Below are 22,953 nucleotides of genomic sequence, written 5' to 3'. Positions count from 1 at the left end.
CATTTCAAAGAGAGCTTTAGAGTGTCTTTGAAGTGTTTGCTTTGCCTCTCCTGCAATGTTGGCCATTTGAGAGTCGCGAGAACAAGACCTGACGGGGGAGATGATTTTCAGCCACGTGGACACAGTGGACAGTCCATAGGAGTTGATTTTGCAGGAGTTTTGCATGTATGCTTGTGGATCTAGCTTTAAGGACACCAGCATTTGTTCAATGCGCCTCCCATTGAAACCAGAGGATACAGTGGAGGCATTGCTGATGGAATTTCTCCAGCGCTCTTATGTGTCGATGATGCACAGTCCAGGTCTCACTGCAGTACAGGAGCGTGTGACGACAATGGTGCTGTACATTAAGACTTTTGTTGATTAGTGAAGGTCTTTGCTGTCAAACACTCGCTGCTGTAATTGGTAGAAGGCTGACCTGACACAGCTGATCTGGTGTTGCTTTTGTTGTATCTGTGTTGCTGTATACTAATAAAGGTTGCAGTGTTGAGACTCTTTCCATTGAGGAGCTGCCATAATCCTTCAGAAGTTGCAATGGGGATCCAATGTTTCCAGGGGATTTCTATGAACAGGTAAATGTATCCAACCCCAAATTTGGAAAACCACTACACATAAGTGTACGTATAGCAATATTTTTTTATTTTGTAAGTTACAAATGGCAAAAGCAGTTTTATCCTCTTGGTTATGGTGTATTGGAATACTAAACTTCAAAGATTGCCAGAAACCAAATATACCAGAAGGCAAAGAGGAGGCATGGAACTTCAGGATATGTTATTTGGTCCTGCCTAAAGTTGCAATAATTGTGGTACAACTAGAGACAAGCATCAACAATCAGGTTGGTTTCCAGGGCTTGGTACTGCTCCCCCAAACTAATAATGCTGGAGATTGGTCATCCACTTTCTAAATGATATGGAAAGCCTATCTGCAGACTGAGAGATCATTAATTCACTACTGAGAAACAACCCTGATTTAAATTTGCAATGACCCACCTTCTTGCTTATGCTCTGAATCCTCTGCATACCATAGGATAGACACTTCATCCAACTGAAGGGAGAAGAAATTGTTGAATATAACTGCTCACTTCGGGACATTTAAACTTCAGTTCAAGAGAATCATATTATTTTCTGCCTATTCCCATACTCCACAAAACCCCCAGATATTTGCAATGGAGTTAACTTGTAGTGGAGTCTTTATTTACACAGCCAATTTTTATGGTTTGTTGAAATGAAATCAAAGAATTATTTTCATTCGGGTTTTGTTTTTGCTTATTGGTGTTCATTGCTTCGAAAATTTAACATGGAATTTAATTTTCTTTTGATAACTAAATATCATGAATAACTTGTCAAAAGACCTCGAAGAGATAGCAGACACTTGCAGCAGAAATCAGCAGCACCAACCAAATGCTCACACAATTGCCTCCTGGCCCTTTTTGAATAGTCTCGTGGCATCTTGACAGGCAAAAGTGCCTCATTTACAAGCCAGCGCTTGAGTTTGAAGAGAAGCACCTCACCACTCCTTCTATACTGCCAAGCTGGATTACTTGCTCAAATTTCCTGAGTTGTGCATGAACACAACCAACTGACTCAGGCAAATATGTTATTAACTGAAATTAAAAACAAGAAATGCTGAAAATACTCAGCAGGTCTGGCAGCATCTGTGGAGAGAGAAGCAGAGTTAACGTTTCAGGTCAGTGACCCTTCATCAGAACTGGCAGAGGTTAGAAATGTAATAGGTTTTAAGCAAATAAAGTAGGGGGTGGTTCAAGAGATAACCAAAGAGGAGAAGGTTTTGATAGGACAAGGTCACAGAGAATAACTGACCAGAAGGCCATGGAGCAAAGGCAAACTGAAGCAAGCTGCTACTTAATAGACTTACTACAAAAGTAAGATTCCCATGAACCGGAGCAACCAACCCAGTTTTTGAGCAGGACTAGAAAGTGAATTAAAAATCCGCTTCCCAAGTCCATTGCTTGCATTGCCTTGGTTAGTCTCCTCCAGGAATATTCCATCAGCTTTCTCCATGTGAAAGGGAGGTCTGAATTTTCTACTAACATGAAAACGTCTCATGTAAAGGTAACATTCTTAGGTGTACTGAACAAACGTGGGGGAAGGGAATCTCAAAGCTGTCATGTTGGGGTCAATTTCAACCCGTCCCCACCAGGTGGGAATGTCGCCTGGGGAGTGGAGTCAAAATCATCTGAATCCATTAACCAACTGGAAGACACATCATTTCACCACGTGACGTCTTACCATTGCCAGTTTTACAGTCAACTGATGTGATTTTAATGATGACTCGGGGGAGGCTCATGAGGTGTCAAACTCACCAGAGAAACCTGGCGGGAGGCAGCAGACTCACCAGAAGAGGTCAAGCTTAAAAATTATTATTCGTCTCCAGAATCTTGAAGGAATCTGTGATGGAAACCATACCTGCCAAATGGAAACATATCAATTTTGTCAAAGGGACACTATTTGAATGCTTACTGGGCATTGAACATAACTTGTTTAAAAAGGACCACAGAGCAGTGGCTAAAAACATGGCTGCATATTTGCATTCTGAGTGACAGTTGCCTAGAGAGACAAGAGGAGTGCTCCCTGATTCAATTAGACAGATGGGTTTTGTCAATGGTGCTGATAAAAAGACATTGAGAGTCATTGTCTGTGTAAGAGCCAGCATTCCACCTCCCCGTACCCTCCACCGTCTGAATGTGTCTGGTGAGCTTTGAAGAATCAACAAACCCCACAGGCGATGCTGTTTCAAACAAAGAGTTAGTCACATGACTAACCTGCTGGTCAACCTAGGAATTGACTGCTTTTGCAGACCAAAGAGAAGCAAGGTCTCTCTCACGTAAAGTTCCAGGGACCCATGGAAGTAACTTAAGCGTTAAAACAGAAGATCCCTGCAGCCTTCTGGTACCAGTGAAACAAGTTTGAAAGAATGCACTAGGCACCAACAAGAACTGCAAAACTTAACTTCAATTGAGGACTTGACATCAAACCCAAAACTAGTAATTGAATTCCATCCACTAGTTCAAAACATCCCCCCTTTAATTCTTTCTCCTGCTCTGTATCTATTTATGTGTGTTTATCGTGTATGCATGCTAGCGTGGTTGCATCACTATTTTTCGTAGTTTTCATGGAGTTAAGAGTTTTAAGGCTAATAAACTTACCCATTCTTATTTAAACCTGAGAAAACCAGTCTGATTCCTTTACAATTACAATGAGAGCAATGAGTAAGGACTCACTGAGGGGGAAGCTAAAAACACTGTTTTTAAAAAGTTAAACCCTGTTACGGCAAACCAGAAATGGGCCGAGAAGGGAGCCCTAGATCCCTTCCTCACCTGGTCGTAACAGAATTTTGGAGGCTAGCGTCCCGGATTGGACCCACAAACGAGAAATTGGAAGTGGGAAGTCAAATTGATCCCAATCAAAAAGAGAAAAGATTTCAATGCAGGTTTTCTTGTGGTTGTGTGTGCTAGAATACTACCATGTCTGTGACTGAAGCCAGTAACTAGTAACTTGGGATAAGTTAAAGGCACTGTCTATGGAGGAGTTGAGAAATATGGCTAAGCAGTGTGGGATCACTGTCTGTGCCAAGGCTAGGAAGTCTGAACTCCTAAGACTAGTGGCCAACCATTCTTCCCTCGACTCTGAAGAACCAGAGTCAGGGTTAGAAATAGACTCCGACAGGATATTGTTAGCAAAGATACAATTGGAACAGAGGAAACTTGAATTAGAGGAGAGAGAGAGAGAGAGAGAGAGAGAGAGAGAGAGAGAGAGAGAGAGAGAGAGAGAGAGAGAGAAAGACAGGAGAGAGAAAGAAATTTCCAGAAGGAACGGGAGGAAAGAGAGTTGAGGTAGCTTAAGTTAACTAGGGGGTGACAGAGTAATCCCAGTGAAAGCATGGAAATTACAAGCGGTGCAGGGCTGTGTACTAAATTTTTAAATTTTCCCAACTGATTCCAAAATTCAATGAGGGAAACATGGAAGCATTGTTTGTATCTTTTGAAAAACTTGCAATGCAGCTAAAATAGCCAGCTGAGAGTTGGACTGTTCTGTTGCAAAGTAAGCTAACCGGAAAAGCCCATGAGGTTTATTCCCCGTTGCCAGATGAGAGTTCATCAAATTACGAACAAACTAAAAATGCTATCCTCTGGGCATATGAGCTAGTACCGGAAGCCTACCGCCAGAGGTTTAGAACCCTTAAGAAATAGACTGATCAAACTTACTTTGGAGTTTGAGAGAAGTAAGCAGCTGGCTTTTGACCAGTGGTTGAGGGTTCTTAAAGTGCAGCCCAGCTATGAAAACCTCAGAGGGGTGATTTTGCTAGTGGAATTTAAAAACTCTCTCTCCCTCTCCATAAAGACCCATGTGGAGGAACAAAAAGTACATAGAGCAAGGTAAGCTGCAGTTCTGGCTGATGAGTTTGCTCTAATATATAAGTTGGTTACCCAGGGGAAAACCTTTCCTAGTCATCCCCACAAATCCAAAAAGGACAAAGGGTGGGAAGGTGATAGGAGTCCAAGCAGTCCTGGGAGAGAAAGAAAAGTAGGAGACACAGGGGGCCCTCCCTCCAGCCAAAAAGGATAGTGCTGTAAGTAGGAGTGAGACCCGGAGACTTGTGTGCTTCCATTGTAATAAGAGCTGACTGCTGAAAACTACAGGGAAAGTCTGTAGGGTTTATCAGGGCACAACAACTCAGTGAAGGAGAAGGGACCCTGATGGAAAGCACAGCAGAACAAGCTGTGGCTTTAACTGCCACAATAGTAAGACCCAGAAAACATACTGCTGCGGGTGCAGGAAAATTTAATAGGATCTCTGAAGATAATCAGGATTTTGTGTCTGAAGGGAGAGTAACCTCATACACCTCGAGTGGGGCAAGCAAGCCCATAGTAATCCTCAAGGACACAGGGACTACTAGGTCCCTTTTACTGGGAAAAGGCCTGAACTTTCCTCCAGAGAGTGCAGTAAATATCAGAATGGTGGCGAATGGTATTGGAGGGCTGTGTGTGCCTGTACCTTTACACCGGGTCCACTTGGAGTGCGACCTAGTTTTGGGACTGGTGACTGTAGGGATTTTCCTTAGTTTGTCTGTGGACAGGGTTGACCTGCTCCTAGGTAATCATCTCGCGGGGACGAAGGTGGTAGCTTCCGCAGTAGTGACAGAGAGACCGCAGGAGGTCAGAGAGACAGGGCAGTGGAAGGAGACGGTCCCTTGCAGTTCCTCTGAATGTGCAGTGAATCAGGCCATGACCAAACCAGCTCCCCCAGAGGAGACTGAATTGGCACTGCAGGCAGATGACCATGAGGTCTGCCTATCTGAAACTTTCTTTGGAAAGTTAGAGGATCCAGGGAATTGTTTAAATGGATCTTCCCAAGCTGACCCAGTATTGAGAGAGTTAGCACAGGCTGCCCAGTCTGAAAGTGAAGCAGAGTCCCTGATTGCTACTATTTAAAGAATGAGGTACTGATGAGGAAATGGAGTTCTCCTCACAGACCTGAGGACAAAGTGGACAGTGGTTCACCAGTTAGTGGTGCCACAGAGGTACCAGAAAGAAATATTAAGAATGGCCCATGAGATTACAGTGGCTGCACATGTCAGTATATGAAAAACCAAAGCCTGCATAGGACAGCTGTTTGACTGGCCAAAACTCCACAAAGATGTGGTGGAGTACTGTAGGAATTGCCACATGTGCCAGGTTGAAGGGAATTCCCAACCTGTAGTGAAATCTACACCCCTAGGTACTGTATCGGCTTTTGAGAAATCCTCCAGCAGAGGGCTGGTGAATTGTAAGGGACCCCTGCCGAGAACAAAAGAGGACAGATAGGCATATGGCTGGCAAAAAGTTAGAGAGGAAAGGGACAAAAAGGACAGGTTAAAGGATGTCCAGGAGGATTCCCAAATTAAAACCCTTACCGTCTGGTTAGCCAACCCCGAAATATTGGTAAAATTAGACCCCACATCCTCCTATGCAAATGCAGACACCAGAAGCACCCCACCAGAGTTGCCAACAGCATTTACAGAAACCTGCAGGGAAAAGTAAGTTCTCAAGAGAGCCGACAAACAGAGAGGGTGATGCCTCACCTAGTCGAAGTGTCGCAGGGGAGTGCAGTAGAATCTGGACAAATACCTGTCAGCAGGAATGTTCCAGAGGACAAAGGGAAGGGTAGCAAAGAATTCCACCCCCCCCCCCCCCCTCCCCTCCACCCCCACAGTCAGGAGGAAAGAGAAACAAGTGAAAAGCATTTGCATGACTCATCACAGCACTGAGAGATCAGAGTGACTCCATCCACTGCCGACTCCCATGATCAGAACTCAAAACCAGGGCTAATTAAATCTTACCATCTCCCCGCAGACCTCAACAGGAACAAAGGCACCCTAGACAATCCTGGAAGTGTGCAAACTGCAAAACTCCCCAAAAATCACATTTTTTGGGGATGCCCATTCCCAACATATTGCACGCTGATAGTGAAGAAACTTTAAACCCCTTGGGCAACACAGAACCATCTCAGACCCACCTCAAGGGAAAAGGGGCAGTTTAAAGCAGCACTGCTACAAGGGAAAGGCAGGCTGTAACAATTTTAAGATTTCTGAATGATGAGAATGAATGAGAGAAATGCATGTGTGTTTTCCTGTACTTTCTCTTCCTTCTAATTTATAACAAAATGCTATCCCTAATGTTGCATTTCATTCGGCTGGATGTGGATGCGTGACGGAAACCACATTTGCCAAATGGAAACGTGTTAATTTCATCATATGGAACACTATTTGAATGCTTATTGGACATTGAACATAACTTGTTTAAAAAGAACCACAGAGCAGTGGCTGAAAACATGGCTACATATTTGCATTCTGAGAGACAGTTGCCCAGAGAGATAATGGGAATGCTCCCTGATTCAATTAGCCAGATGGGTTTTGTCAATAGTGATGATCAAAAGACATTGAGAGTCATTATCTGTGTAAAAGCCAACATTCCACCCCACCACCCCCACCCCATTGAGTGTGTCTGGTGACCTTTGAAGAATCAAGAAACCTCGCAGGTGATGCTGTTTCAAACAAAAAGCTAGTCACATGACTAACCTGCTGGCCAACCTCTGAATTGTTGAACTGTGCTCACAGTAAAGTTTTGAGGCAGACTGCTTTTGAAGACAAAAGAAAAGCAAGGTATCTCTCTCTCTCACAAAGTTCCAGGGACCCACGGAAGTAACTTACGCTTTAAGACAGTAGTCTTCTGGTACCAGTGAAACAAGTTTGAAAGTGTGCACTGGGCCGCAACGAGAACTGCAAAACTTAACTTCAATCGAAGACTCTACATCCAACCCAAAACCAGAAACTGAATTCCATCTACTATTTCAAAACGTCCCCCCTTTAATTCTTTCTCCTCCTCTAGCTATTTGTGTGTTTGTTTATTGCATATGCATGTTAGCATGGTTGTGTCACATATTTTCAGTAGTTTTAACTGAGTTAGAGTTTTAAGGTTAATAAACTTACACCTTTCTTGTTTAAACCTGAGAAAACCTGTCAGATTCCTTTACAATTACAATTAGAAATAAGTAAGGACTCACTTAGTGGAAGCTAAAAACAGAGTTTTTAAAAAGTTAAACCCTGTTATGGCCAAACTAGAAAAAGGTTGAGAGGGGAGCCCCAGACCTCTTCCTCACCTGATCGTAACAAATCATTGGACTGCCCCAGCTTCAGCCTGCCTATGCTGGCATCTTTTTGGCACACCACCCCTCCCTCCCTAATGCCAAGGCTCTTCTCTGCAGCAAGAGGCTCCTAAAAGGGCATCTTGGAGGAGCACCATCACCCTGAACATGCACTGTCATGTGCTCCATCCCTCCGAAGCACCAGCACAGACATTGGGTTAGATAGTGAACACCAAGCGTGAGTGAGCAGGAACAGTTACTGGTGACAGGAACAGCCCAGGAGAGAGTACACTGTGGGGCAAAGACCTCTCTCAGCTTTGCTGAGCAGGACAGAGATGATGGCTTCAGGAACCCAGCCGTGAAAAGCAAACTGCTTACCTTACACCAGCAGTTGTACAAAGTTTTATCAATTTTAACTACTGCAGCATTGGCAGCCGTGCCTTCAGCTGCTGATGACCCAAGCTCTAATTCCCTCCCAGAGCCTCTCCATTGCACTCTCCTCCTTTAAGATGCTCCTTAAAACCTACCTCTTTGCCCAAGCTTTTGGTCATCTGTCCTAATATCTCCTTATGTGGCTTGGTTATTTTGTTTGATAACTGTCCTGTGAAGTGCTTTGGGAGGTTTCATTATGTTGGATGTGCTATATAAGCAAAAACAACTTGTATTTACCACAGCATTGGGCGTCTGATTGGCCTTCCCACCTACACAACCCACCCACCGTCCTTAATTGGACAACGAACACTGAGACAGCCTTTTTATTATTCATTTTCATAGGATGTGGGCATCACTGGAAAGGCCAGCATTTGTTTCCCATCCTGAATTGCCCTTGAGGTGGTGGTAGTGAGCTGCCTTCTTGACCAGCTGCAGTCGATCTGGTGGGGTACACCCACAGTGCTGTTATAGAGGGGATTCCAGATTATTGATCCAGCAACAGTAAAGGAACTGCAATATATATCTAAGTCAGGATGACATGTGGCTTGGAGGGGAACTTTCAGATGGTGTTCCCATGTATCTGCTGCCTTTGTCCTTCTAGATGGAAGAGGTCATGGGTTTGGAATGTGCTGTGGAAGGAGGCTTGGCGAACTGCTGCATTGCATCTTGTAGATGGTACACACTGCTGCCACTGTGCGTCGGTGATGGAGGGAGTGAATGTTTAAGTAGGGTGGTGATCAAGCAGGCTGCTTTGTCCTGGATGGTGGCAAGCTTCCTGAGTGTTGTTGGAGCCGCTCATCCAGGAAAGTGGAGAGTATTCCATCACACTCCTGACTTGTGCCTTGTAGATGGTGGACAGGCTTTGAGGGGTCAGGAGGTGGGTTACTCACTGCAGAAATCCCAGCCTCGAATCTGCTCTTGTAGCCACATAATTTATGTGGCTGCACCAGTCCAGTTTCCGGTCAATGGTAACCCCCAGGATGTTGATAGTGGGGGATTCAGTGATGGTATTGCCATTGAATATCAAGAGGAGATGGTTAGATTTTCCCTTGTTAGAGATAGTCATTGCCTGGCACTTCTGTGGTGTGAATGTTACTTGCCACTTATCAGCCCAAACCTGAATGTTGCCCAGGTCGTGCTGCATATGGACACTGACTGCTTCAGTATCTGAGGAGTTGAGAATGGTACTGAACATTGTACAATCATCAGCAAACATCCCCACTTCTGACTTTATGATGGAGGGAAGGTCATTAATGAAGCAACTGATGATGATTGGGCCCAGGACACTATCCTGAGGAACTCCTGCAGTGATGTCCTGGCACTGAGATAATTGGTCTCCAACAACCACAACCATCTTCCTTTGTGCTAGGTATGTCTCTAACCAGTGGAGATTTTTCCACCTGATTCCCATTGACCAGTTTTGCTAGGGCTCCTTGATGCCACACTCAGTCAAATGTTGCCTTGATGTCAAGGGCAGTCACTCTCACATCACCCCTGGAGTTCAGCTCTTTTGTCCATGTTTGGACCAAGGTTGTAATGAGGTCAGGAGCAAGAATGGAACCCGGTGTGTGCAGTCCCACTCAATTGTACAATGGTGCAGAGGCTTTGGAGGAGGTTGGTGTGGTCAACCGTGTCAAATGCTGCAGACAGGTGGAGAAAGATGAGGAGGGAAAGTTTACCTTTGTCACAGTCACATAAGATGTCATTTGTGACTTTGACGAGCGGTCTTTCGGTACTGTGGCAGAAGCAAACACTTGATTGGAGGGATTCAAACATGGAGTTCTGGGAAAGATGAGAGGCAACAACATATTCAAAGGACATTGGAGAGGAAGGGGAGGCTGGAGGGGGGGGGCAAATGTGATAAATACAAGTTGATGTTATATTGGAAGGCTTGCCAAAGAGTTTCAGCACTGGGGCTGAAAGCTTGGAGATGTTTGCTTCCAACCTGGGTGGTGTTGTCATCCTAAACTGACCAATTTCAGTTTGTTTTAAGCAGTGTCTGCTGGAAAACAGCTGAAAAGAGCCAGGGAGAAACAAGATGGAAGCACATCCACACATGGGTTAAATGAGCTAGTGTCACTGATTGGCTAAGGGCAGATGACATCAGTCATGTGGATGCCACTTGGAATTGAAGGTATATAAAGAACTGACTTAAGGGAAAGGCAGAACAGAAGCAAGGAATGGACAGTTTCAAAGTAAGATCGTCAGTTCCTCAAATTACTGGGGGGGGTGGAATATCCATCTTTTGTATGCTTACTGCCTTGTCACTGTGTGTAACTAACTCATCTCAATCATTATAATTACTGATTTCCACCAGATCAGTTGTCTTCTTGAACTGATCTACTTTGCCATCTTGACTGGATTCAGCACTGCAGATTCTGCAATCTACCCTGCAAAGTCCGGTTATCCCCAGACATGCTGCAGCCAGGCTCTCACAAAGGAAGTCTTGCAGCTTTGGTGGAAGCTCAAATGGCTGCTGGGCAGACTCTACCTGAGAAAGACAGGGGTCCAACTAGGATAAATCGGTGGACTGATTAGATCGGGGCTTTCAAGGAGTCACTCATCATCTGCCTCCTGCAACGAAGTTCCAAAATGTAACACAAGGGTCTCAAACAAACCCACTGAAAAATAAAGTACACCTCTCTACAGGAAATGAAAACTCACGAAGCAAACTAAAGCTACATATTAAGCTTTGAAGTATCTACACCAGTGAATTTTAGAGACCATGCTAAAGGGATCTCAAAGTTAAACAGCAACTTGAACAATAAAAATTATAGTATGTGCAATAGGATATTTGCACAAAGGTAACTAAACAAAAATATTAATTGGTTGTAATAATTGTTGCAATTAACAAACAAGGTGGCATTGTTTGAAATACATAAGATAAAATGGTGCATATAGGTATAGTTTAAGACAGCTTCCTACTTGCTTGGACATGGTTAAAAACTCACTCAATTCACAAATTATAAATTATGAAGCTCCACTAAAACTCATACTTCATTTTCTAAATATGCATATGCTCAGTTACTGAGTCTCAGCCCGAATTAGCTGAGAATATCTTACCTTCGCTGTGTTCTTTAAAATTCAACTTGAGCTTGTAAAACTTCACAGGAGTCTATCAGGTTGATGAGAATCAGGGACTTGTCAGTTTGTTAATTGCATACCAATTAAACTACAGTGCTGAGACTTTTTCTAACCACCACTGAGACTATTCAAGGAAATATGTAAGCTGCTTCAGAAATCAGGTATAATCCACTAATGTCTGACAGGAAAGAACATAAGAAATAAGAGTAGATCATGTGGCCCTTCAAGCCTGCTCCACCATTCAATCAGATCAGGGCTGATCTACCTCAGTTTCACCATCCCACACTACCACCATAAACACCGATTCACTTAGTACCCAAAACTCTATCACTCTCTGTCTTGAACATGCTCAATGACAGAGCATCCACAGCTCTCTGGGGTAGAGAATTCCAAAGAATCACAATCCTTTGAATGAAAAAAAATTCTCATCTCAGTCTTAAATAGCTGTCCCCTTATCCGGAGACTATGCCCCCTAGTTCTAGACTCACCAGCCAGTGGAAACATCCTCTCTGCATCTACCCTGTCAAACACCTTAATTGTTTTATATGTTTCAATTAGATCAACTTCCATTCTCTAAACTCCAGGGAATATAGGACTAGTCTACTCAATCTCTCTTCATAGGACAATCCCCTCATCAGAAGAATCAGTCTAATAAGCCTATATTGCACTCCCTCTCAGACCGTATTCCAGCTGTGGTCTCACCAAGGCCCTATAAAATTGCAGTAAAACTTCTTCACTCTTATATTCTGATCCTTTTGTAATATAGACTAATATATCATTTGCATTCCTAATTGCTTGCTGTATCTACATGTTAACATTCTGTGATTCATGTACAAGGACACCCAGGTCCCTCTGAATACCAACATTTCCCAGGCTCTCACCATTTAAAAAACTATTCTGCATTTCTATTTTTCCCAGCAAAGTGGATAACTTCACAACTCTCCACATTATGTTCCATTCTTGCCCACTCGCTTAACCTGACTAAATTCTTTTGCAGGCTCCGTGTGCCCTCTTTACACCTGACTTACCTCCTAACTTTGTATCATCAGTAAACTTGGATATATTATATTCAGTCCCCTCATCTAAGTTATTGATATAGATTGTAAACAGCTGAGGGCCAAGCCACAAACCATTAGTTCCAGCCTGCCAACACAAAAATGACCCGTTTATTCCTACTCTCTATTTTCTGTCCATTAACCAAACCTCAATCCATGCTAATAATTACCCCCAATCCCATCAGCCCTAATTTTATGTAATAATCTGTAAGGCACCTTACTGAATGCTTCTGAAAACCCAAATGCATCCACTGGTTCCCTCTTATCCATCCTGCTAGTTCCATCAAACCATTTCCTTTTCATAAATCCATATTGACTCTGTCCAATCATATTATTATGTTATCCCATCCCTAACAGGCTTAATGGCCTATAGTTCCATGTTTTCTCACTTCCTCCTGTGCACAAATGCTTACCAGGTTCCAGTTTAGACAGAATATTCTCAATTTCTCACATTATCCCTTCAAATTTTAAAACAAAATAATGCCAAGTTTCCTCATCTGTCAGTATACAAAGCCTTTCCTGGGTACATACTTCGAACATGTAGATATATCTGGTGATTGCAAATATTAAAACCAAGGACATGATTGGAAGATTTATTTCTTTTATTTATAAACGTAAGTCAACACAAAAATGAATGATTTTTTTTCTTTTATAGTATTTTTTGCAAAATATTTAACCTGATATCCATCAGTTCCACAAAGCCAAGAGAAAATCACACAGATTTTGATTTTACATCTTCAAAGCTCCTTAAAGTCCGTGGTCTGTACATTTAAAATACATGCATGCCTGGTCATATTTAACCTGTCCCTCATTTTAGAAAAATTAAGCTTTTCCATAGTTGCCCATCCAAAAGAAACACAATGGGAATGCAGATAGCAAAAAATTGTGCTAAGATAATTTACTGCAACGTGGAAGTTCTTACATGACAGATCTACCAAAGTTTCAAGGCAGATAAATTTTGAATAGAATACTTTCATATAAACCATCATAATCTGTGCTTTATGAGAAGCAATATGAACACAATGGCAAAGTTAGCTTCCTTGCAGCATTCACCAACAGATCAGCTCGATAAATAAATGGAAAGTTATAAATCACTAATACACATTCTGTATAATACACCATGCATTCCCTTATCTACTGTACATGCCAAGTTCACAAGAAAACAAATTTAAGGTTGTTGTTTGATCGAGTAGTCACCCCATTTTCAATTCAATTGTTATAAAAGTTTTACATTAATATTTCAAATAGGTCTCATTATTTGATGCACTCTGACCATCAAAAAAAATTTAGTTTTCTCATTCATGTGGAACATCTAAGTTATAGTGTTGACCCAAGTTCCTCTCCCTCTTCTATGTGTAGCAGCATCTTTGCATTGCCTGGAGTCTCCTCAAATGGGCATGGGCTGTCCAGCTGTTTTAAAAAAAATTAACACAATGGATCAAAGCTATTGAATGTCAACAATCTTTTTATCAGCCTCTTATAAACCAGAAAGAAAACAAGAGTCCTGAAATAGCCAATCTGCCTTGCATTTTGGAAAATGGTCAATAGGTCACAGAAAACACTTTGCAACTTAACACTGGAGGATTCCCAGGGCTGATTTGTATTTAGATTTTGGGAAGTATACTCATAGTGCTATTCAAGAATACCATAATAGCAAAGAAACCTAGATGTGAATTCTATTAAGACTTGTGGATTTAGGCTAGCTTAATCAGTAACAAATGCATTTTATTGTCGTGAACTTTTAAGTGAACATTCAAAACATATAAATTTCTCCAAGTAGCTTGAAGATGGCTTTGTAACTGAGCCTAAGTAGCAGCCACTGTATGAAAAAAAAGTGAGCACTAGCTTTACCCTATGACCTGTACCATTCTAGACAAAAATAAGGAGGTGCACTATCAAAATTTAGACATTGGCTTGTTGAACAAAGCTGAGGACAGGGTTCAGAACAAGGCCTGTAAATGCAGAATGAAGAAATATTGCCTGTTCAAGTTAACTGCAACAAGTTTTCAAGTGAAGTGTACCTTGTGATTTTCTCCTACTGCATAACTGGTCATTCTTACCTCTATGTGAAGGTTGAACAAATGAGGAGCAATTCGAACACAACTCTACAAAAAACATATTAACATTTTGCTCTCAGATTCAAAAAGGGAACTTAAATTTTTGTGAATCTTTATATACATCTCTGATCTCTGTCATGCAGCTGTGGGGAGGGAGGCAAATATCAGTTGCTTCCCCATAGAGAAGTAAAATTGGTGAGAGAGTATCACTGTGAACTGTTTGTCTGCTTCCTGGAGGACAGTTTCACAGTAATACCAGCAGAGGCCAAGAAACAAGCTACATTTAGGAATTCAGCATGACACAACGTGACTCAAGAAAGGGAAAAGGGAAGTAAATACCCTTTGGGAGAAAAGAATATATCAGACTTCAGGAATAACTCAAAACTACCGCGACGACCTTTAAATACAGATGCCGCCCAAACAGTTATCCAAGTGTCTAAATATTCGAACTGGGTAAATAAAACCTCAACACTATAAAGCACTCTCTGTGGGATGATTCTCAGCCATCCCTGTTTCACATCATGTCCTCCACAGAAAGTTATCACGAATAGTGGTCTGCGTGGGAATGGACATGTAATATGTTCTATAAGAGACGCCCTTGGTTCGTTAATCCAGTCCCAGCAACTTCCCAAATTTTCCGACATTTCATGTGTTTCCTACATTACAACAGTGACTACACTTCACAAGTACTTCATTGGCTGTAAAGCACTTTGGGACGTCCTATGGTGATGAAAGGTGCTATATAAATGCAAATCTTTTCTTTCTTCTTCTGATTTGGGCAGGCTAAGCAAAGGGTAAGAAAATAGCAGATGGAATATAATGTGAATAAGTGTGAAGTGTTCCACTTTGGTAGAAAAAACTGAGAGAGAGTATTTCTTAACTGGTGAGAGGTTGAGAAGTGTTGACATCGAAAGAGACCTGGGTGTCCTTGTTCATGAGCCACTAAAAGCTAGCATGCAGGTGCAGCAAGCAATTAAGGCGGCAAATGGTATGTTGGCCTTCATTGCAAGGGAATTTAAGTACAGGAGTAAAGATGTATTGCTGCAATTTTATAAAGCCTTGGTGAGACTGCAACTGGAGCATTGTGTACAGTTTTGGTCTCCTTATATAAGGAAGGATATACATGCCATAGATGGAGTGCAACGGTGGTTTGCCAGACTAATCCCTGGGATGGCGGGATGGTCTTATGAGGAGAGTTTGCAAAAACTGGGCTTGTATTCTCTAGAGTTTCGAAGAACGAGAGATGATCTCATTGAAACTTACAAAATTTTTACTGGGCATAACAGGGTAGATGTGGATAGGATGTTTCCTCTGGCTGGTGAGTCTAGAACCAGGGGACACAGTCTCAGAATAAAGGGCAGGTCATTTAAGACTGAGATGAGGATGAATTTCTTTACTCAGAGGGTGGTGAATCTTTGGAATTCTCTACCCCAGAGGCTGTGGAAGCTCAATCATTGAGCATGTTCAAGACAGAAATTGATAGATTTCTGGATACTGATGACATCAAGGGAAACAGGGATAGTGGGGAAAAATGGCATAGAGGTAGATGATCAGCCATGATCTAATTGAATGGTGCAGCAGGCTCAATGGGCCAAATGGCCTACTCCTGCTCCTATTTCCTATGATTGTATGATCCTATAAATACCCACCATGACTAAATCAATCCTAGCTATCTTAGTTCTATAATTGCCCTGCCTGCTTCTGTTCCTGTGGACAACCTTAGCTCTACTGGAAAAAAAGTGAGTCACAAAGCAGCACGGGAAAAAAGCTGATAGAAACTGAAAGCAATGAGAGGTCAGGCAAACAAAGGCGAGATCAATAAAACAAAGCACTGAGGGAGGTGGAGGAAAAATGTTACACAAGATTTTTCAATTACAGGAAATGGGACCTGCGTTGATAGGGTTCATTAAGGAGGGGTGATAGTCACGCTTGGTTTCAATGATCATGCTCAAGCTTAATGATCATCTCACAGCAGATTCTGGGATGCTGCTTTTGAACTTCTATCTACCTTTGAACTGGATGTAGCAGGCATTACAGTAGAGTCTGTTGTTCCGTACTCGGACTTCTGCTCCGGATTCTGTACCCCCAAGGTCGACGCTGCACGAGGTACACTGTGCACAAAACAAGACTATTTACTTAGATCTTCCAAGATATTATACAACTGTTGAAATTTAAAGAAAGGAATGAAGTCAAAGAGGCAGCAAGTCTTTTCATTGACCTACTCGGACAGAATTTAGTTCTTTACATCTTCAAGACAGAATGAGAGAGTAATAATTGGCTGAAGAACAGAAAGATGGGTCACAGCTTCTCCCCCATACACAAGCATTAAGCCATAACTAGGCAGCTCGCTGGGTGACAGAACATCAAACAATTCAGTTCCTTCAAGACAACTGCTTCCCTCCTAGTTGTTCAATGGTCTGGGGGAGACTCAAGTAAGTTACCTGCCCACCCACTCAGGTGGCAACATTTGTAGCTGGGCAAGCCAACAGAAAGGGTACACGATGTAAATAATTTAAAGGTACCTTTAGCTTTATAGACACGAAATGTGCAAAAAAGGTCACAAATTCTCAATTTTAGTAGGAAAGTCAGCAAGATTAAGGGAGGGACAATGTACAAAAATAGGGATTCTAGGAGGTACCCTCTAGCATTATCATCTTGTGATCAAGTTCAATGGAATTAGCAAAGGCTTGTGAACAAGAAATGCATCATAGCATTTTTGACTAAGGCACAATGGGTCCTGTAAGGAAAAATACTACAAGTATTAAAACTCAGCCAAATAAAATGACATTTAATGAGCCTGGGCATGCATAAAACAAAACACATCAAGAAGATGTTCACATCAAGCAAAGTGGTCTTAAAAAAGTCATACTGTCTCTTTAATGACTACATAGATCACTGATGCATTAAAGAAGCTATATAGTCAAGTCACTCTTCGCTGGGAAGTACCGATGTGTTAATGAATGTGAAAATACAAGCATTAGTAGGGAGTGAAGATACAGACACTGGCAGGAAGAACAAAAAATAGTTAAATGGCAATGGTTAAATTATAAAGTACAGATCTGTGCGAATATAAACCATAAATGGTGATGAAGCATGTGCCTTCCAATTTAGCTGAAATTCAAAAGCTGTCAATTATGATAGAAGTGTAAGCAGGAAGTTGTGAATTATGCCAATCTGAAACAGAATCAAAGTTATGGTTATAAAATGTTGGCACAAGTTGCCCCAGGTTAGTATGGTACTAAGATGCTTCCATAGCAGCTGCCGAAGCCATGCAGAATTCAAGTCCAAAAAAGCAAACTAAGCAATTAATTATTTTTCTTCCAAAATCACCTTTGCAATAATTACTGTGCATCTTTGAGTAAAATGGCTGCATGGATTCATGCAGAGTTAAAATATTCATACAGAGTTTACCGGTAAAGCTCTAAGCAAGCATGCATGTCCTCAGCAGACATCCCTAAGCATCACTTAGCCTTTCTCATAGCTGGTCCCTAGCCTCACCTTAAAACAATGTAAATGATAACAAAGACCAAGAGACTCGATGATCATGGCAGCTCCTTTGCCCAGAGTGCTATCACAGTATGAACAGATCTTCTTTCCACTTATTGACCTGGATACAGAACAAAAAGGGGACCAACTATATAAATGCTATACAGGCACAAGAATTATTTTACTAATCCTGTGGGGTGTTGAAGCCATCAAGTTGTTGGATCTTTATGATCAACATAAATTGTAGAGATACAAGCCCAGCACTAAAACTAGGATCCTTGAGCTGGTCACGTAGTCGGAGACTAAACTGTAGATGTCCTTCCATCAGCCTTCGGTGGCCTCAAGATTTCATGAGAAACAATTGTACAGGAAATCTTTACAACAAGACAAACCAACAAAACACACTGCACAAAGAAAATGTGACCATCATAAACAAGGAGCACAAATAAAAACTTGGAATGGCTACTTTTACATATTTTAAAGATATATACTTTTAGGTGGCAAAGAAATTGGAACGGCCTTGGAGTATTTTCAGATGGATGAGAAAATTTTCATTTTGACTCCTGAGCATTTCTGATATGTTTGATTTCAGAGTGTGTCAATATATTCATATTCAAACGCAGTATTTTATTATTAAGGCTGAGGCTTTATTTTTACATAAAGAGGCAACATCCTGCTACTTGATGTTTGATTTCAGCAATTCTACCAAAATAGCTGTAGATTTTTCTTTGCATAACCTTTATCAGTGTCTTTCAGTCACTCTCTATTACATCTTGATAATCACAGGTTAAAAGCTGATATTTTATGGGCAGCATTCCTGCAGTCTCTTGAGGAACCTCTGGTCCGGTGATTTTCAACACCTTGAAATTTTTGAGCTAATCAGAGAGATCCAGCATGGATTTGTAAAGGGTAGGACATGCCTGACGAACCCAACTGATTTTTTTGCAGAGGTTAATGAAGTAGTGGGCAGGGGAATGTCTATAGATGCCATGTATATGAATGTCGTGTATATGTACTTCCAGAAGGCATTTGATAAAGCCCCTCATAAGAGACCTCATAAGCTCATGGAATTGAAGGCAAAATATTGTTCCAGTTAGGAAATTGGCTGAGTGGAAGGAGACAAAGGGTAGGGATAATGACCAGGTACTCTTATTGGCAGACGGTGACTAGTGTTGCCTTAACTATTCACCATATTTAACTGCTTAGATGAAGGAATAGAATGCCGCACATCCAATGACACAAAGATAGGTGGCATCGTACGCAGTGTAGATGGAAGCATAAAATTACAAAGCGATACTAATAGATTTAGTGAATGGGCAAAACTGTGGCAAATGGATTTCAATGTAGGTAAGTGTGAGGTCATGCACTTTGGATCTAAAAAGGATAGAACAGAGTTCTTGCTAAATGATGAAAAGCTAGAGACAGTGGAGGTCCAAAGAGACTTGGGAACTGTTAAAATGTCATGAACAGATAGAGAAAATAGTCAAAAAGGCTAATGGAATGCTGGCCTTTATATCTAGATGACTAGAATACAAAGGGGTTAGAAGTTATGCTTCAGCTAGAAAAAGCCCTGGTTAGATCACAGTTGGAGTACTGTGAGCAGTTCTGGGCACCATGCCTGAGGAAAGATATACTGTCCTTGGTGGGAGTGCAGTGTAGGCGTACCAGAATGATACCTGAACACCAAGGGTTAAATTACAAGGAAAAATTACAGAAACTTGGTTTGCATTTCCTGAAATTAAGATGATTAAAGGGTGATTTGATCAAAGCGTTGAAGATATTTGGGAGAACAGATAAGGTAGATAGAGAGCAACTATTTCTGCTGGTTAGGAAGTCTAGAACTAAGGGGTGTAGTCTAAAAATTAGAGCCAGAGATTTCAGGAGTGAAATTAGGAAACACTTCTTCACACAAAGGGTGGTAGAAATTTGGAACACTCTGCCACAAATAGCAATTGGTACTAGATCAATTGTTAGTTTTAAAACAGATTGATAGATTTTTGTTATCCAAAGGTATTAAGGGATATGGGGCAATGGAGGGTATATAAAGTTCGGTCGGAGATCAGCCTTGATCTCACTGAATGATGGAGCAGGCTGGAGGGGCTAAATGGCCTCCTCCTGTTCCTATGTTCCTGTGATGTGTATGTAGAGTGCTGATCACAGTCTATTATTTCCATTCAGATCTCAGATTACAGTTTGAAATAGAAAATGAGCTAACAAGGGGACTAGTGACATTGATGAGTATACAGATGTATGTTTCACCTATTTATGATTATATAAATTGGAGACCACCCAACCCGTTTTACAAAACTGCGTAAAATGTGGTAAGAATCAGTGAACTATTGCGAAAGAAAATTTTCCTGAAGTAGTTATTGCATTCGCACATTATATAAAACACACTGAATTATACGCAAGCAACACAGTGCATACCATTTTCATCCAAATGATCAAGTACAAAGCCATACCTGTTGCTTTGAGATATCTGGGACTGAGTAGTTGGTGCAACTGAAGGGTTCTTGGTCCATGATGCTGTTCTAACTGATCCCGTAGATTTTGATGGCAAGGTCAATGATGGAGTGCGCATGTAGGATCGGTTTGAAGTGGAGATTGGATAGTGAACGGATTCCTTCACTGAGGAATGCACTGGCTCAGACACTGATCCCCAGGAATTTGCCTTTGGGGAATCTAAGTTATCTAAAGATTCACCCCTGAAACAAGAGTAATCATAATACAACTCAATATTTCTGAGTTGCTTAATGTTATTTTTGAGTACACTGGGACTATACCAGCTTCCATTGTATTATTAGTAATCATGATGTTTGCAAAGCCCCATTAGAAGCTTTAGGCAACGTCAGATTTCAGTTGCCCTTGGGTAATGTGTGGAGGATCAGAGAGCTGCAAAGTAGCACCAATCTTGAGGTATTCAATTGGTCAGCCCTCGCTCGCTCTCTTTTCTCCCTTTCCCATAATACATTCATTTTGCACAACATTGGTAATGCAGCACCTGAGCTGCTTCCATCAAAATTCTGTTATTTGTATTTTTGTATCTACTACAAATAAAATGTGGCAAAAGGCAGTTTTGCTACTTTTTTCCTTCTAAAAGAGTGCTTTACTTGTACTTTGTTGCTTTAATACCTTTTTAAAAAATTCTAAATCATCCATCCCATAGCTGAGAAACAGTCTCTATGTCTGATGCATGCAATAAAGGCACTTTCATCTGAATATCCCAACAAAATTCTGGCAGCAAAGCAAGAAAACGTCCTGCTATTTAGAAGTGTAATGTTTTGTATTTGGTTTGGGGGTGGGTGGGGAGGCTGTTTTAGGGCACTATTGCCCTAAAAGAGATCATCTGAATGTATTTCTGTACGACTTGTTGTGCATGGAGTTTTCATAGAATTACATTACCATCCTTGATTTGTCAATTAATGCCACTGATTCTTGGTTGAGGCCCTGTCTCTCAGATTAAAGCTTTGGTTTAAGTCATTCCATCCAATTACAAGCATCCTGTGGGACTATTTATAGCACATGTTCGCTTGGCAGTTGTATTTCTGTGTGTAAACACTGTTTTGATATGGACTCCTGTGAAAGTCTGACGACCTAAATACCATTAGGAAAAATAAAGCTTTAAAGTTCTTTGTTCCAAGATATTTTTTTTTAAATTAGAGATACAGCACTGAAACAGGCCCTTTGGCCCACCGAGTCTGTGCCGACCAACAACCACCCATTTATACTAACCCTACAGTAATCCCATATTCCCTACAACCTACCTACACTAGGGTCAATTTACAATGGCCAATTTACCTATCACCTGCAAGTCTTTGGCGGTGGGAGGAAACCAGAGCACCCGGCGAAAACCCACGCGGTCACAGGGAGAACTTAGGCGCGGCGCAGTGGTTAGCACCGCAGCCACACAGCTCCAGCCATCCGGGTTCAATTCTGGGTACTGCCTGTGTGGAGTTTGCAAGTTCTCCCTGTGTCAGCGTGGGTTTCCTCCGGGTGCTCCGGTTTCCTCCCACATGCCAAAGACTTGCAGGTTGATAGGTTAATTGGCCATTATAAATTGCCCCTAGTATAGGTAGGTGGTAGGGAAAATATAGGGACAGGTGGGGATGTGGTAGGAATATGGGATTAGTGCAGGATTAGTATAGATGGGTGGTTAATGGTCAGCACAGACTCGGTAGGCCGAAGGGCCTGTTTCAGTGCTGTATCTCTTTAAAAAAAAAACTTGCAAACTCCGCACAGGCAGTTCCCAGAATTGAACCCGGGTCCCTGGAGCTGTGAGGCTGCGGTGCTAACCACTGCGCCACTGTGCTGCCCAAATATCTTCAAAGGCACTGGAGCCATCTCTTGGGTGGTATTGCATGGAAACAGCAGTTAATGCAAAGCCAGCAAGCAGAATGAGCCAGAAGACTCGATAGCCAGAATTTAACGCTGCCGCCCCCCAAACCACCCAGGAACGGGCTAGGAAGTGGGGGCAGAAAATCGTTAGGGAGGCAGGGAGGGGTGCCGTGCCATCGCTGACCCGCTCCCACTTCTACTTTGCTCTTTATGTGGGGAGTTAAGACCAAGTTAAAGGGCAAGTGATAGTTGGACCAGTGAGCAGAGACTTAATTCAGTCTTCATTTTAAAGCCATACACTCATTGCTTTTTTTTTTAAAGGTCAGAGGTATTTCTAATCTCGGAGTTTAGCTGCAGTACATGCTAAGGAACTGAGAGATACAAAACAGAGGCAGCACAATGCCCCATGTTGAGGGTGGGCGTGATTACAATGTGAAAAATTACATAGGCACTTCCCTGAGAATGGACACAGGAATTTTTAAAAGGGAAAAATGCGACAAAAGTTTGATAACAGGAAGTGCGTGCAGACACAGGATCATTAATACACAGAGTGGATGGCATTATTGAGTGTTACTACTTCTGCTGCTTTGATATGGCTCATACCTTTTCATTGATCCATAATTATTAGGTGCATTCTTATTAACAACACTGGCACTACGCTGTCTGATCCAGCTATTGTCAGTTAGGAGCTGGGTCGTTCTCCGCATCTCTTGCAGGATTTTCTGTCGCTCTTGCTCAGCATAGGAGAGCGGTGGCTCTTTCTGTTGTGAAGTTTTTGATTGAGACTCACTCTTAATCCACATACTATCCGGGACTTTACTCTTCACATCACCTAACAACCAATGCAAATAATCGTTAATGGTT

At 41.9% G+C, this 22,953-nt stretch overlaps 1 protein-coding gene across 11 annotated transcripts in view; it reads right to left on the bottom strand.

Moving 5' to 3' along the window:
• Positions 1 to 12,795: 12,795 nt before the first annotated feature.
• Positions 12,796 to 22,953, bottom strand: part of lmo7a (LIM domain 7a) — a 245,078-nt gene continuing 234,920 nt past the window's right edge. For 10 of the 11 annotated variants that reach the window (XM_068034330.1, XM_068034327.1, XM_068034332.1 and 7 more), the window contains 5 exons: positions 22,693 to 22,921; positions 20,217 to 20,459; positions 17,767 to 17,875; positions 16,277 to 16,379; positions 12,796 to 13,621 (listed from right to left, as the gene is read on the bottom strand). In XM_068034330.1, the coding sequence (XP_067890431.1) occupies positions 13,599 to 13,621; positions 16,277 to 16,379; positions 17,767 to 17,875; positions 20,217 to 20,459; positions 22,693 to 22,921 (707 nt within the window). In that variant the 3' untranslated portion in view covers positions 12,796 to 13,598. The remainder of the gene's footprint in view (positions 13,622 to 16,276; positions 16,380 to 17,766; positions 17,876 to 20,216; positions 20,460 to 22,692; positions 22,922 to 22,953) is intronic. The other variant, XM_068034329.1, reaches the window with a different exon arrangement.

This window comes from Heterodontus francisci, chromosome 6 (assembly GCF_036365525.1).
Source record: "Heterodontus francisci isolate sHetFra1 chromosome 6, sHetFra1.hap1, whole genome shotgun sequence".
Taxonomy (NCBI): Eukaryota; Metazoa; Chordata; class Chondrichthyes; order Heterodontiformes; family Heterodontidae; genus Heterodontus; species Heterodontus francisci.
This window is presented reverse-complemented; position numbering and strand designations above follow the sequence as displayed.